Source organism: Mobula birostris, chromosome 1, assembly GCF_030028105.1.
Source record: "Mobula birostris isolate sMobBir1 chromosome 1, sMobBir1.hap1, whole genome shotgun sequence".
Lineage (NCBI taxonomy): Eukaryota > Metazoa > Chordata > Chondrichthyes > Myliobatiformes > Myliobatidae > Mobula > Mobula birostris.
Window position 1 is genome coordinate 186,909,629 of NC_092370.1, and position 17,752 is coordinate 186,927,380.

The 17,752-nt window shown below is 38.9% G+C and overlaps 1 protein-coding gene across 6 annotated transcripts in view; it reads left to right on the top strand.

Annotated features, from left to right (window-relative positions):
• npas3 (neuronal PAS domain protein 3) overlaps positions 1–17,752 on the top strand; it is a 1,076,641-nt gene that overhangs the window by 645,317 nt on the left and 413,572 nt on the right. For 5 of the 6 annotated variants that reach the window (XM_072267408.1, XM_072267391.1, XM_072267418.1 and 2 more), the window contains one exon: positions 11,692–11,781. The exons of the other annotated variant lie outside the window; for it this stretch is intronic. In XM_072267408.1, coding sequence (XP_072123509.1) covers positions 11,692–11,781 — 90 coding nt within the window. The remainder of the gene's footprint in view (positions 1–11,691; positions 11,782–17,752) is intronic. 6 annotated transcript variants of the gene reach the window in all.

Consider the following 17,752-nt stretch of genomic DNA (forward strand, 5'->3'; position numbering starts at 1 on the left):
ATTCACTCCTGTCTAGACTTGCAGTTTTCAAATGGTTCCCACCCTGCAAGATGTTGCTCTCTTACTTGTTACTTCAAATTTTCTTTGGTGACATTCCAAATCTCCTCAAACACCTAATAAAATGTAGCTTCTGACCTGCCTTCTTCATAATTGCATCAATTTCCACCATCTTTACAGCATCCTAGCACCAAACACATCATTACCACCCCCATCCTCTGTTTTCCACAGAGATTGCTGTCTGTGTGATTTCCTTATGTTTGTCCCTCCCCACTGATTTCTCTCCTGACACTTAAACCTGCAAATGGAACAAGTCCTCCTACCTTTCACCTCCTTCCTCACTACCATTCAGGGTCTCAAACAATCTTTTCAGGTGAGGCAACACTTCACCTGCAAGTCTGTTGGAGACATCTGTATCCAGTGCTCCTAGTGTGACCTCCTGTACTTTGCTAAGACCCGATGTAGATTGGGAGTCCACTTTATAAAGCACCTTCACTCTGTCTGTAACAGGGAGGATCTGCCAGTGGCCAACCATTTTAATTCCACTTCCCATTTCTATTTGGACAAGTGGACACATGACCTCCTTTTCTGCTATGACAAGGTCACTCTCAGTTTGGAGGAGCAACACCTCGTATTCCATTTGGATAGCCTCCAACCTGACGGAATGAACATCAATTTCTTCAACTTCCAGTCATTTCTGCCTCCCCATCCTTTTCTCCATTTCCATTCCCCATTCTGGCTCTCTTCTTACCCCTTCTCTTCTCACCTGCTGATCACTGCCAGCTGCTGCCATTCCCCTCCTTTAGTTGAATAAAATTTTAAAGTATTAAAACTTAAAATAATGCATTTAAAATATTCAACTGGTTTCAATCAATTGTTTTCATCAGGATGCCTGTTTTTTCTGGGTTATTAGTACGGTAATGATGTGCAGAGTAATACATGGGGAAGTCAGGATTCTAGAAAGTTTACAGTCTCTCTAAGCTTCGTTGTGAACCATGCACATTTATTCCAGTGGTACATTTCTCTGCTGTTTGTCTTAGGGAAAGATATCCCTGAGTACTCTTCAAATGCTTACTTCCAAATAAAATGCAAGGATCATCACCAACCCACTATATGTGACGTTTCTCCACTTTTACAAAGCTTTGACTCTACTTATTTAAAAAGTAATGTAAAACTCTCTTAACAACTCTTCCTTTGATTTTTGACTGCTCACAGCAATTAATTTCCTTATTAATTTTATGATCGCATGTAAGTTAAAATCCAAGCCAAAGAGTCAAATTGCGGGTAATCAAGAGCATTTCATTGCCTTGGCACAGCTTTCAGTCTTTCTGTATTGCTGCACCTCACATCAGCAAATGTCCTTTGATAATAGAACTAATTTTCAAACCCAATGGCAAACCATTCAACCTATATGCTCTCCACTCCAGATTCAAGATCCTCGCAACTTCAGTAGTTGAGTTTTAGAGTGCAGACAACACTTGGATATACAGAAATTTCAAAGCCAAGCTCTCAGCTATTCATTGAAGCTCAAAAGATGATGAGCCTAGCACGCATTGCAAGACACAGGCCTTCGACAAACTTGATCCCCATCGTTCAACATTGACCTCTGACAATAAAGGTTTCTAGGAGTTCTTGAAAATGAAAGAGCATTCCTGACAATTTGGAGTCACGATCAGTGAAGGCAGAAATTGGTAATGAAATCTATTATCGCCTTCAGTACACAAACATAGACTTTGGATAAATCAGGAGAATAGTGTTTGAAGATAAATATGCTAGATCTGGCACTAAAACTTCTGGTCTGCTGGACAATGGTGAATCTTGCCTTCCTATATATTTCTGAGACATGGAGTATCTGCAACAAGCACATCAAGGCACTGGAAAGATGTCACTGGCACTCCATCCAAATCCACTGTATGTATCCACAATCCATCATCCATATCCTCTCCCAGGTCAGCTTCCTCAGCATTAAGACCTCAATTACATTCAGTCTGCTCTGTTGCTCCCATGCTGACACCAGACTCCCTCTTCTGAGCTCTGTGACCAGGAGAGCATAGGAAGATGCAAGGATGTTCTCAAAGCCTGCTTGAAAACTGTACCATTAACCACTCAATGCAAAGGCACATTTTGGATGTAATTGAGAATTTTGAGTAATAAGGGAAGAGAGTGGGATTACTGTTGGCTATAAGAATGTGAAAGTGAGAAGTTGCTCAAAGTGCTCACAGTGCTGCAGCCTGAGGCAATGTCTGTCAATAACAAGTTTAAGGTGATAGATTCTACCTACTCATATAAAACATTTGGCCCATCAACACTACTCCACCATTTCTTCAGGGCTGATTTATTATCCCCTCAACCCCATTCCCTTGGCTTCTCCCTGATACTTTTGATGCCCTGATTAATTAAGAACCTATCAACCTTCGCATTAAATATACCCAATGACTTGGGCTGCACACCTGTCTGTGGCAATAAATTCCATGGATTCGCCATCCTCTGGCTAAAAGGAAATTTTCCCCATCTCTGTTCTAAATGAATATCCCTCTATTCTGAGGCTGTACCCTCTGGTCCTAGACTCCTCCACTATAGGAAACATCCTCACCACATCCATTCTATTTAGGACTTTCAATATTTGATAGGTTTCAATGAGATCCTCCCTCATTCTTCCAAGCTCCAGTCAGTACAGGCCCAGAGCCATCAATATGTTAACCCTTTCATTCCTGGGATCATTCTCATGAACCTCTTCAAGGCCATCTCCAATGCCAGCACATCCTTTCTCAGATAACAGGCCCAAAACTGCTCATAATACTCCAAGTGCCATCTGACCAATGCCTTCAGCATGATGTCTTTGCTTTTGTATTCTAGTATTCAAAATTAATGCTAAAGTTGCATTTGCCTTCCTTACCACCAACTCAACCTGCAAGTTAACCTTTAGGGAATCCTGCATGAGAACTCCCAAGTCCTTTGCACCTCTGGATTTTGAGTTTTCTCACCACTAAAAAAAATCAGTCTGCACCTTTTTTCCTCCTACCAAAGGACTTGACCACGCACTGAGCTAGACTATATTCTATTTGCCACTTCTTTGGCCATTCTCCCAATCTGTGTGTCCTTCTGCAGACACCCATCTTCCTCAATACAACCTGCTCCTTCACCTATCTTCATATCATCTGCAAACATGGCCACAAAGCCATCAATCCCTTCATCTACAGAAAATCATTGACCGATAACATGAAAAGAAGCAATCCTGATACTGACCCCTGTGGAATACCATTAGCCACCGGTCGCCAATTAGAAAAGGCCCTCTTTATTCCCATTCTTTGCCTACTGCCAGTCCGCCAATGTTCTATCCATGTCAATATCTTTCCTGTAGTATCCATAGAACCATAGAAACTACAGCACAGAAACAGGCCTTTTGGCCCTTCTAGGCTGTGCTGAACCATTTTCTGCCTAGTCCCACTGACCTGCACACGGACCATATCCCTCCATACACCTCCCATCCATGTATCTGTCCAACTTATTCTTAAATGTTAATAAAGAACCCGCATTTACCACCTCATCTGGCAGCTCATTCCATACTCCCACCACTCTCTGTGTGAAGAAGCCCCCCCTAATGTTCCCTTTAAACTTTCCCCCCCTCATCCTTAACCCATGTCCTCTGGTTTTTTTTCCTCCCCTTGCGTCAGTGGAAAAAGCCTGCTTGCATTCACTCTTATCTATACCCATCATAATTTTATATACCTCTATCAAATCTCCCCTCATTCTTCTACGCTCCAGGGAATAAAGTTCTAACCTATTCAACCTTTCTCCTGTAACTGAGTTTCTCAAGTCCTGGCAACATCCTTGTAAACCTTCTCTGCACTCTTTCAACCTTATTTATATCCTTCCTGTAATTTGGTGACCAAAACTGAACACAATACTCCAGATTCGGCCTCACCAATGCCTTATACAACCTCATCATAACATTCCAGCTCTTACACTCAATACTTTGATTAATAAAGGCCAATGTACCAAAAGCTCTCTTTATGACCCTATCTACTTATGACGCCACTTTTAGGGAATTTTGTATCTGTATTCCCAGATCCCTCTGTTCCACTGCACTCCTCAGTGCCTTACCATTAACCCTGTATGTTCTACATTGGTTTGTCCTTCCAACGTGCAATACCTCACACTTGTCAGTATTAAACTCCATCTGCCATTTTTCAGCCCATTTTTCCAGCTGGTCCAAGTCCCTCTGCAGGCTCTGAAAACCGTCCTCACTGTCTACTATACCTCCAATCTTTGTATCATCAGCAAATTTGCTGATCCAATTTACCACATTATCATCCAGATCATTGATATAGATGACAAATAACAATGGACCCAGCATTGATCCCTGTGGCACACCACTAGTCACAGGGAAGAAATTCTCTACCACCACTCTTTGGCTTCTTCCATTGAGCCAATGCCTAATCCAATTTACCACCTCTCCATGTATACCTAGCGACTGAATTTTCCTAACTAACCGCCCATGCGGGACCTTGTCAAAGGCCTTACTGAAATCCATGTAGACAATATCCACTGCCTTCCCTTCATCCACTTTCCTGGTAACCTCCTCGAAAAACTCCAATAGATTGGTCAAACATGACCTACCACACACAAAGCCATGTTGACTCTCCTATCATGGGCTCTTATCTTGTTAATCTGCTTCATGTGTGGCGCCTTGTCAAATGCCTTCTGAAAATCCAAGTAAACAATATCCACTGACTCCTTTGTCTATTCTGCCTGTTATTTCCTTAGATTTGTTGGAATTCTTTGAGATAGATCTGTCCTGTAGCTTTTGAATTGCTACCAGAAATTCTAGCTATTGCTGTTCTGCCGGCATCCCTGCTAGTGTCCCCTTATAATCAACTTTGACCAGCTCTTCTCTCATGCCTCCGTAATTCCCTTTACTCCATTGTAATACGGATACATTCAATTTTAGCTTACTGCAAACTGCAGGCTTGATGCTATCATATTGTAAGCACTATCTCCTAATATTTCCTTTACTTTAAGCTCCCTAGTCAAATCTGGGTCACTACATAATACCCAGTCCAGAATTGCCATTCCCCTAGTGGGCTGAACCACAAGCTGCATTCACATAGGCATTCTACAAATCCCCTGTCTTAGGATCCAGCACCGACCTGACTGCACATTGAAATCCCCTATGGCTATCACAGCATTGCCATTATAACATGCCTTTTTTGATGAGGTATTATTTATTGTTCTCCTTAACTGCACAATAGTTTTGTTTTTTTTGTTTCTGGAGGTTACCTCCACCATCACCTCCTGTCTCCATCTCCTGGACACCTGGTAGAACAGATTTGTCTCATGTTGTTAATCATCTCCACCAAAGCTTGAATGACAATATTTATGAGTCAGTATTTGTACCCTCCTATATCTCCCCAATAAGATCAGATATAGGAGTGGCATGTGTGAACTGTGCAGATCCCTTTCTGGGCTGGAGTTCTAATACAAAGTTGCTGGGCTGAGAGCCAGCAACTGCTCAAGATGTCACTGGAGCTTTATTTTGTGGTGCTGCCATTCTCCATTTGATAAACAAAATGCACCTACTCTGTGGCAGCAGCTTTTAAAAGAAGACAATAATTTTGACAACTTGTAAAAATTTCAACTGAATAATTTCGAAGTTCTGATTTGTAAACAAATGAATTTACAGGGAATTGCTTTAGTATTTTCAAGGACTTCTTCTTTGGAGTTGTGATCTTAGTCTGACAGCTGTGGAGCTACAATGGCTGCCTTGTGCTCCAGGCCTTTAATCGGCAGTTATGAACACAATAATTTAGAACAGGATAGTGGTATGCTTTCGTCCAAATAAAGAAAATGCTGCATTCAAAAATAGTGCAATTTGAATTGGCAATGCTCCTGAATAAAAAAGGCTGAAATGGACATCCCAGGAGCAATAATGATTGCTGTCTGACAAAGCATGCTGAAATAATACAGCCAAGATAATTAACAGAAATTAAAAATTTTATAAGTTGTTTCCACTATTCGTTATTGTCATGGATTTGAACTTGAGGGATTTATTTCATATGGACTGTACGATGTACCTTAAAAGAAATGTAATTTATATCTCCTTCAGGCTGAATGTCATTTTCACCAATACAATAAACAGGTAGAAAGGAAGGTCATGGGTGTGTAGACTCACAAGTACTGAGGTGCAAGGCTGCAAATTGGAGCCAAGGGATTTTTTAAGCTGGCACACAGGTGGGAATCGTGGACATCTATAGTAGAGCGTAGATGCTGTATGTGCTCAGTCTTTATGTCATTTCCATCTAAATATTTATTGGGTAATCCATGTATATTTCAGTAAAATTAAAGCTGATTAGAATATGATCACTTAATTTTTAAATTAAGCACAATTATAATAATAAATAGAAGATTGGGTTAAGGGAGAGATCAAGGAAATGACAAAAACCATGCAATCAAAAGAAAAGGATTGTTTTTAAACACATTTATCAACTGATCATATAATTGTGCTAGCTTAATATTGCAAAAATAAGCTTTTATTACAGTAACAGTAAGATGCATTTATACATGAACTCTGCTTCCAGTAAAAATGAGCGGCTCAAGGGGAACTGAAGTTCTCTGTACTTCTTGGTAGTCTAATAGTGATTGCATAACTACAAAATAAATTACTCTAAAATGAGATTACAGAATGGGCTTTTTCACCCCCTAAAGACTTCAACAGAGTAAATGAAAGGTGAATTTCCATCTGTAACAATTAATCCTGTCTTGATTGGTTCAGTGAAAAAGGAGCTGGATGTGTACCTAGTTAATAGGTTTTGGGAGTTTTGAGAATGAGAATACACATAGGTATTGAGGTATTCTTTGAATCTAGCAGTTAGTATAATGGAAATATGTGATGTGGTTGGTTATATTGAACATAATGATTGTATTGGTTAAATTACCATGAAGATTCACAACAAAATTTTATCAAGCTTTATCAAGTTAAAGCCTCAGCTGTAGTCATACTTTTTTGTTCATGCAAATTATAGAAAGTGTTTCACAGATGATAAATATAATACTTCTAGAGATCTTTCTTCATCCATATTTTTCCTACTGTGCCTTCTCTTTTGTTAGACAAGTTAGTATGCCTGGATTAGTAAATGAAGGTTAGTGGGATAGTTAATAGCTATATAACTTTGTTTTCATTCATAGAATTTGGACATTACTTAAGCAGTTTGTTGGACAGTTCAGATTATCCACTCCCTGAGACTTCTGGTGTCTTTCTGGCACAATGCTGATTAGTGAAGACTTTCAGGAATTTGACTCAGTGGAGGTGAAAAGACTGTAATTAAATGTCTAAGTTGGAATTGTATGTGATATAAGTGTGACCAGATTGACCACCAGCCTCTGTGTCCAGCACATAATTTTTCAGAATTTCCGCCATGTCCAATAGGATCCCACCACCAAGCACACCTTTCCCTCCTCCCCCCGCCCTACTGTTTTCTGCTTTCCGTAGGGATCCTTGTCTATTCGTCCCTTCCCGCTGATCTCCCTCCTGGCACTTATCCTTGCAAGCGGAACAAGTGCTACACTTGCCCCTACACCTCCTCCCTTACTGCTATTCAGGGCCCCAAACAGTCTTTCCAGGTGAGGTAACACTTCATCTGTGAGTCCGCTGAGGTCATATGCTGTGTCCAGTACGCCCAGTGTAGCCTCCTGTCTATCGATAAGATCCAACTTAGATTGGGAGACCGCTTTACCGAGCACCTGTGCTCCATCCGCCAGAAAAAGTAGGATGTCCCAGTGGCCACCCATTTTAATTTCACTTCCCATTCCGATATATCAATCCGTGGCCTCCTCCACTTCCCATCTTTTAAATCTACTCCTCCTCTTTTTTTTTCCCCAGTCCTGCTGAAGGGTCTCAGCCCGAAAAGTTGACTGTACTCTTTTCCAAAGATGCTGCTAGCCTGCTGAGTTCCTCCAGCATTTTTGTGTGTTCCTCTGATCCTGCTGTCTTTGTCCTTCCCAGTAGTTGGAGTTGTAAGTCCGTGAGGAACTGGTTAAGAAACTTCGAGTTATTGCAGCGTAATTTGTAGGTGGTTCATTATGCAACAACTGTGTCTTTGTTTTGGAGCGATCACACTCTTCAGCTGGCTGAACAGAATGTGGATAAAGGGGGCGCTTCATCCTGACTGGAACCACACTCACTCTGGAAAGTGGAGAGTATGGGGATAGGTTTGAGCAGCAGCAAGGTTGTACATTTGATTTTTGTTATTCTTTCTCTTAAAAGCTCACCTACTGCAACTGATGTCTCAGCTTGCTTTGGAATAACTACATGAGAGAATCATTAAACAGATTCTTTTTTTTACTTTGGAGTTTTACAGACAGAAGTTCAGGCACCTTCAATATTTGTTTCAGAACAAGAACAGGAATGTCATAGCTATCATATATTCTGGGAAGTACACATGTGCTAAGTCTTCAATTGCTCACAATATAGACTTTACAAATAGTTCAACATCTATGGTCTCAGAGGTAGTGTTTTCATGGGCTGAGCTTACCATGTCAAATAGTGATGGATATTTGCAGCCTGCCTAGAAAAACTTTTCTGGTGGTAACACATGATTATCAGTGACTACTGCCCTCAATTTTTTCCGTGACTGCGTGTTAAGGATCTCCAAGTTGGCTGCATATGAATGTACAGGTCAGGTAACTGATAATTCTGAGGTGGACTTTATCTAAGTGAATGAATACTTCGATTTGTCTCTGCCTGGATACTCCAAGAAGATGGTGCCATTCCCTCTAATATATGGTATCCACCATAGAAACAGATATTTTTTATATAAACTGCTGAATATTAGAGTGAAACCACAAGGACTAAATTTCAAGAAAATTCAGGATGCTTTTCTGACACATTGATTTAATATTCCAAGCTTTTTAATATGGGCTTTTTGGTACATAGTCATAGTCATACTTTATTGATCCCGGGGGAAATTGGTTTTCGTTACAGTTGCACCATAAATAATAAATAGTAATAGAACCATAAATAGTTAAATAGTAATATGTAAATTATGCCAGTAAATTATGAAATAAATCCAGGACCAGCCTATGGGCATAGGGTTTCTGACCCTCCAAGGGAGGAGTTGTAAAGTTTGATGGCCACAGGCAGGAATGACTTCCTATGACACTCTGTGCTGCATCTTGGAGGAATGAGTCTGTGGCTGAATGTACTCCTGTGCCCACCCAGTACATTATGTAGTGGATGGGAGACATTGACCAAGATGGCATGCAACTTCGACAGCATCCTCTTTTCAGACACCACCGTCAGAGAGTGCTTAAGAGTTTGCTCAGGAGGCGAGATATATTCTACTAGCCCAGTAGGAAATCTTACAACATTGCACAGAATTTCTGCAGTAAAAAGCCTGGCAATCAGTTGTGTAATTGAGTAAGAAATTGTAGCTAGGAAGCATGCTTTTGGTGCAGGACCTGGTTAGGACTCGCTGATGAGGGTCTCCAGAATGACAGTGGTATACTGTGTCCTGTCAATTTCATGACACAATGGGGTTTCAAATGAAGGGAAATGAAATGACTCAGCACTACTTTTTTTTTTGGAGATTTGGAAAATAGCTGAGAAGAATGAAAACTAGATAGAGGCAACGAGCATTACTGCCCTAAATTTCTTGCTGGTTTGCTGTGGAACATAGCCCATGAGATTCTGCGGTCTGTGCTCAGAAATTGTTGTTTTACAGTGCATTACTTCATAGTCCACTAGGTGCATTACCATGGTGTATTTGCCCAATTCCGTCCCACCCTACTTGACTTCACATTCTTTACTGGATGGAAGATTCTTTTTGAACTTGATATATTAGAGTGGGAAGTTTGATTTCAAAGGTTCTGTTTATATAACATATGGTGTAAGTATTTGTTTAAATGAACATTATTTGTGTTTTATTACTTTAATGAGAATTCTGACAAGCACAGAAGGTACTTTAATATTTCCTCATTGTATCATGGAAGCTATTTGTCCTTTGTTTCAGGGGGTGACCTTCTGTGTTGAAAATTTCCTCAGTATTGAATGTTAATCCATGCCTTTTTTTATCCAATTGTTTTTGCTTTCTCATAAATCACCTAATTAGTATTAATTGACATTAAACCTTAAAATATACTTCAAAGTCATTACATAAATTTTGCACTGAAAGAAAATCCTCAACCTAATTTTCCCCTTATAGTAATGTGCTGTTAATATGTATTAAATAAGATTGTTTTATTATGATTAATAATTAATGGTTGTACTGCCCTGTAGTATGAGACCAGAACATTGAATACAATATAAGTAATTTAAAATATTTTCTAATTCAACTAATTCATCTGAGCATAATAATTTCTGGTTGAGATGCATTGATCTGTGCAGTGTACTGAAACTTCTTTGGGTATGTGGTGCTACTTTTGGTTACTGATACTACTTTTGAAAGGAATGTTGAAATACTGCAAAAGAAAAATCAGTAAAATGGTATTGATTGCCATTTAATAATTGTATCAATACTTCCTATACTGAGGAATGGAGAACAACCCATAAAAGTTTCCCTTAAATTTTGTCTTTCCTTCACAATCACTAAGCAGATTCCATTCAAGAAAAGTATGTGTTCACCAATTATTAATTAAAATGGCAGTATTCAATTTCAACATCATTCTGTGCGAAATTTTAAAAAATGAGAACTGTCACTTTTTAACTGGTCAGAAACGTTTGTACAACATTTCTAGCGCAATCTAATGAGCCAGAATGAGTTTGATACATCATTTTAATATATAATTTTCAAAATCTTGATGTTTAGTAGCATTGTTTATAATTTAAATTTGCCTAGACAAATTACATGTGCTAACTTCATAAAATGAAATTAGTATGAATTATTATTACACAACCATTTTTTTTCTTTTGCGTTCAATATTTCCTGTAAAATAACAGAAGTTTAATCAGGCCACTTTACTAGACCCTATAGTATTTGAAGTTATAACAAATCCATTCCTATGGTTATTAAATGTCAAGATTGTGTTAAAAGAGATGGAACCATTCAAAAATTCAATTCTTTATCCTGCTCATGATCCAGACCATTTTCATTGTTCCTTTTCTGAAATAGCAAGCATTGGGATGTTTTTTTTTTGAGGTGGTTACAAAGATCTGTGAGAGCTATAATAATTTTTCTGTTTCAGTCTCAGGGATTCAGTTACTGGTAGAACATGATATTGATTATATGTCACTCTTTTGAGATTAAATATTTATGGAATGTAGGAATAGCATTTTGGCCAATATTATATTGAAGTATTCCATTTTATATAGTTGTTATAAAGAGCTGCTTAACTTTTTTTTAGTGATTTTTTTTTTAGATGTTTGTAAGATTTAGATTTTATGTTTAGAAATTATGAAATTGAGAATAAATTATTTTGAAATAAAATTCAAAATAAAATTATTACTTTTTATGAAATGTTTATAATTTTTGTTTAATTGCATTTTTCCTATTTACACTCTATGTTCATTTTTGCTGATTTTTTAAAATGTATTTTGTATGGATACTTTGAAATTGATGATTAAATATTGGCCAATAACCCTTTAATCTAACTCTGTAAGATTATTTAAATTAACATTTTTAAATGACTTTTTTTTAACAAGGGACTCACTAGTATTCTGGTGTTAAACTCACTTGAATCTTTTGTTTGATTTGCTTGCAGTCTTTGGATGGATTTATATTTGCACTAAACCAAGAAGGAAGGTTTTTATACATCTCTGAAACTGTCTCCATCTACTTAGGCCTTTCACAGGTAAGTAAGTATAATTTTCCTGTCATATGTCTGATGGCATTTTTGTCATGAAAGTGCCTTTGTAATCAGTTCTATGCCACAACTGCTAAATTCCTGGAGTGTAATGTGTGGATGGCCATTTTATGCATTGTAAAAATAAAAATAATGGAACTTAATTGTGTTAATTTGAAGGATAATCAGCTTTACAAAAATGAAGACACAAATCTTTGGAGATTTGCCTGAGAATAGCATTAATGTGCCCATGGAAGAACATTGCTTTAAGGTATCACTGAAATCTTGGTAAATAGTCCCTTGGGTGAAAAGACTATAAATTTGTGTATCAACTGTACATTGGAACTCAACCTAAAATATGTGCTTTACACTGCTTTGGCTTCCATTTCTTGTTACTGTCACTCATATGCTACATTTTTTGGTTGAAACTGGGTTAGTGATTCTAATTGATTTTATCTTAGATTTTTTTCTGAATATTTCTTACGTTAGCTGACATGCTACATTAGGCTAATACAGGGACAAATGCCAACAAGTATCTAGAATTTCTTCTCTATTCAAAATAATGCATGATTTTTGTAGTGGAATCAGTGGATTGTAGTCTAGCTTCAAAAGAAGATTTGTTAAAATCAATGAAGAGATTTTTATGGCATATTGCAAATTGCTGATGTAACTTTCTATAGCAGATTTAGCACTAGTGACCAGAGTTGAATTTCTAGGCAAAATAATATTGATATAATTGTGTGTTTGTGAAATATGTGGCCTTCAGAATAACTGAGTGAACAATGGTTCATGGAAGTTGAAGAAAAGGGTTGCAATTGTTGAAGTTAAAATCTACATTTCTTTGTTGAGAGCAGAAATTGTACTGTTTGATGAGACTGACTATATCTGAAATAACATTTGAGAAATTTCACAGTGAGGGGACTAGTAAATGGATTTTCCACATAATCAGTTCCTTTTCAATTAATATTGATTTCTATCTGCAAAGACTAGAGTAGGTTATCAGAGGGAAGGATTTCTTTCTTTGATATGTTTTCTATCTGACATGCTTGTACCCTGCATGAGAAGAAGCATTTGCCAGCTGAACTATTAAATTTTGTATTATTTTATCTATTAAATAAGACATTGAATAGAACAGGTTATAACTACTGACCTAATATTTAAAATAATTTAGCTTCATTGTAAAATTTACACTAAGATAAGCTTCAAAATTGTTTTTTTTAATATTGGGTAACTTAAAGTAATAAATTTAATATACAATTAAAGACGCAGACTGAGGAATGTATTCACATTAAAAACAATTTCAAATCCATCTACATACATCATCACAATCAGTCTTAGATAAAATAATTTGCAGTTGGACAGTGAATCTTGACTCCTAAGGAGTTGAAAGGAATATATAAACAGTTCAGTGAGGTATCTATGTCATTTTTTTGTAGCCTGACCGTATCTGGTTGGGATTGTTGAATTGCTCATCACATACTACTGTGCAAGGCAGCTTGCTGGAACCGGGATGAGTACAATATTGGATAATGTGGAGGTGCTGTCTTTTTGTTGGACCATGTGTCAGTCTTTGGAGTATATTTATTGTTTAGTGATCAGCCAGGTATGACAGTATGGCAAATGTATGCATCTGTTGATAATGCAATATATGCTGAATACATAACCAATTTAGGCATAAAAGTTGTTAAGATTTCCATAAAGACAGACTGCTAATTGTTTTAAAACTCAAAGCAGAGTGAGCCATCAATAAAAAACACTGCTTTAGTCAAGTCAATTGAACACTGTACAGTGCTGATATTTTGTTTTTATTTGGGCCTTACTGAAGGTGTAGTTGTTGACTTAGTCTACTAAGATTTGAACTTGCAGGCCTCTGCAACCTTTTGTAATGTCATTCAAAACAAGGACCTTCCTTGTTGCTTTTTACAGAAATGGAGATCAGGTGTCAATGTTTCATGAAGCACCAATGAAAGTACCTTTTTCTTGGTAAATCTCGGTGAGCTCATTTGATCCAATTTGCATTTGGATAGTGACAGGTTGTTTTGTCCTGGGAGAAAAATGAATGAGTATTTACGTCCTTAAGTAAAGATATCTAAAGTGTTCAAGTTATTGTCCTTTTCTCATACTATTTAACATTTACCTTTACCAATTATTTTTGAATGCTTACAAAGTATTGTTTATGCAAAAAATCACAAATTCAGTATCTGCAAATATTATATATTTAAATAATAATTTGTGTGAAATATATTCTACTCCACCATTCTAACAAAAATTAATTATGTGCCCTTATTAAGGATTCATAAACCAGCAGAAATAATTTAAACCATTTGCTTACACTACAGGTGGATAGCTTTCAATGCTATTCAGAATAACTAGTTTTCAGACTTTTCTTATTAACATATCTATTCACCTCTGGTATCTTAGCAAATATATGTTGTTTCTTTTCAAAGATTCCAATATTGATTCTATAGTCAAATGTAATCAAATTAAATATACAAAATTAAAGCTGATCAGGGTTCATACCTGAACTACTCTATTTGCCTGCATTTGTCACGTGGTTAACAATGCTCTTAGTATTGGAAAAGTTGGTTGGGTTGTAACTGCACAAAAATATTAATTATTTAGACAGATATTATTTAATTTCTGTTGGAAAACCCCAGAAATTGGATTCATCGGGATTTTGTGTACGTCCCATATAGTGACTAATTGAGTGACCTTCCCCAGTAATACTGCCCAACTCTTCCTCCGCTACATTAACAACTGCATAGGTGCTGCTTCATGCACCCATGCTGACCGTCAATTTCATCAACTTTGCCTCCAACTTCCATCTCGCCCTTAAATTCACTTGATCCATCTATGATACCTCCCTCCCCTTTCTTGATTTCTCTCTGTCTCTATCTCTGAAAACAAACTGTCAACTGACATTTTTTATAAATCCACTAATTCTCATGGTTAATTTAACAATACCTCTTCACACCCTATCTCCTGTTAAAACTGCTATTCCCTTTTCTCCATTCCTTTGACCCCACTGCATCTTTTCCTGGGACACAGCTTTCCTTTCCAGGACATTAGACATGTCCTCCTTCTTCAAAGAGTGTGGTCCCCCTACCTCCACTATTGATGCTGCCCTCACCTGCATCTCCTCCATTTCCCGAGCATCTACGCTCACCCATCTTCCTGCTTCCCTAACAATGATAGAGTTCCTCTTGTTCTTACCTACCATTCCATGAACCTCCACATCCAACATATCATCCACCCTATCTCCAAAGGGATCCTACATATCTTTACCCCACGCTCCCCAAGCTTTCCGCAGGATTTTCTCCCTCCACAATTATCTTGTCCAATTGTCCCTCCCCACAAATCTCCCTCCTGGCACATATCCTTGCAAGGCTACACCTATCCATACACCTCCTCCCTTGCCTCCATTTAGTGCCCCAAACAGTCCTTCCAGGTGAGGCAACACTTTACCTGTGAATCTGCTGGTGTTGTTCATTGTTCCAGGCATTCCTGATGTGGCCTCCTCTACACTTGTGAGATCCGTTGTAAATTGGGGGACCGCTTCATTGAACACCTCCGCTCCATCTGCCAAAAGCAGAACTTCCCGGTGGCCAAATGTCATTCCCATTCTGACATGTCAGTCCATAGCTTCCTCGTGTGCCAAGATGCGGCCACCCTCAGAGTAGAAGAACAACACCTTATATTCTGGTCTGGGTAGCCTCCAACCCAATGTCATGAATATCGATTGCCCCTTGCAGTAAAATAATTACCCCCACCTTTCTTTCCCTCCATTCTGACCTTTTACCTCTTCTCACTTCCCTCTGGGTCCCCTCTTCCTTTCCTTTCTCATATGGTCCACTCTTCTCTCCTATCAAATTCCTTCTCCAGTCCTTGACCTTTCCCTCCCACCTGGGTTCACCTATCACCTTCCAGCTAACCTCCTTCACCTCCCCCCACCTTTTTATTCTGGCATCTTCCCCCTTCCTTATCAGTCCCGAAGAAAGGTCTCAGCCCAAGATGTCGACCATTTATTTATTTCCATAGATGCTGCCTGGACTGCTGAGTTCCTCCGGCAGTTTGTGTGTGTTGCTTTGGATTTCCAGCATCTGCAGACTTTCTTGTGTTCCTGAATAACTGCATATATATGCACAATGTTTGTGAAAGATGACTTGGTCTTCAACAAATTCCCAGCTGCTGCACTGAAGCTTGTGATCTGCAACCAGTTACACCTGTAGCCAAGCTGGCCTACTACAGTTATACAGGTTCATATTGATATGAACCTATCAATGCAAATCCCATTTAGCCAATTACTGCAATCTTAAACTGCTTCCAATCAACAGGGAATGAATGTTTCATAGCCACTGTTAGAGGCACAACTTATTCAGTGATAACCGGCTAATAAGAACTTTGGTTTCTGCTGAGATTCTGATTATTTTGCCACAATTATGAAACAAAGATCTGAATTCCAGAGCTATGATTATCATTTGGTGTCAAGCAACTCTAGTAAAAATCAGTCAGAGAGAAAGATGTGGGAAGAACTCAGCAAGTTAGGTAGCATCTATGAAGGGGAATAAATGGCCAACATTTGGGCTGAGATACTTTATCATGACCAGGAAGGAAATGGGCAGAAGGTGGGAGGAGGCAGAGAAGTGCAAGCTGGATAGTGATGGGTGAGATCATGTGAGGTGGAAGGTGGGTGGCTGGGGAAGAGAGGATGAAGTTAGAAGCTGAGGAGATTGGTAAAAGGTTGAAGAAGAAAGAATCTGATAAGAGAGGATAGTGGACCTAAGAAGAAAGGGAAGGAGGAGGGGAACCAGAGGGGGTGATAGGCAGGTGAAGAGAATAGAAAGGGTGAGATGTTAACCAGAATAGGGAATGGAAAAAGAGAGAAACAGGGAAGAGGGGACACATTACTGAAAGTTGGGGAAATTGATGTTCATGCCATTAGGTTGGAGCTTACTCAGATTGAATGCGAGGTGTTGCTCCTCCAACCTGAGTTTAGTCTCATCATTGCAGTGATGAGGCCATGGACAGATAAGTTGGAATGGGAAGTCAAATTGAAATGGGTAAGACAAAGATACCTGACAAGACAATACACCCCGTCTTCATCAGGCCTCACCACTATACATAAGACTGCAATGTGAGCACTGAATACAATTGGTGACCCCGACAGGCATGCAGGTGAAGTGTTGTCTCGCTTGGACTGACTGTTTGGGTGCTGACTAGTGGTGAGGGTGGAGGTGTATGGGCAGGTGTAGCACTTTTCATCTTGCAGGGAAAAGTGCCAACAAGGAAGTCATGTAGAGAGCAATCCATATGGAAAGCGGAGAAAGAGGTGAGGAGTCAAGAAAGATGTGCTTAGTGTTAGGATCTTAGTTGTTCTCTAGAAGAGACTTTTCATTCTAGAACATCTGAGATATCTCCTTTTATCCCCAAAGAATGTGGTTGCCCTTTCTCACCCACAGAATCAGAGTCAGTTTATCATCACTGACATGTCATGAGATTTGTTCTTTTGCAGCAATAGTACTGTACAATACATAAAACTACTATAAATTACAATAAGAATATGTGTATTCTTTGTCACATGGTGTGAGCAGAATTATCTGCAGCTTAATGTGAAAATGACTAAGGAGCTGGTGGTAGACCTGAGGAGGGTTAAGGCACCGGTGACCCCTGTTTCCATCCAGGGGGTCAGTGTGGACATGGTGGAGGATTACAAATACCTGGGGATACGAATTGATAGTAAACTGTACTGGTCAAAGAACACTGAGGCTGTCTACAAGAAGGGTCAGAGACGTCTCTATTTCCTGAGGAGACTGAGGTCCTTTAACATCTGTCGGACGATGCTGAGGATGTTCTACGAGTCTGTGGTGGCCAGTGCTATCATGTTTGCTGTTGTGTGCTGGGGCAGCAGGCTGAGAGTAGCAGACACCAACAGAATCAACAAACTCATTTGTAAGGCCAGTGATGTTGTGGGGATGGAACT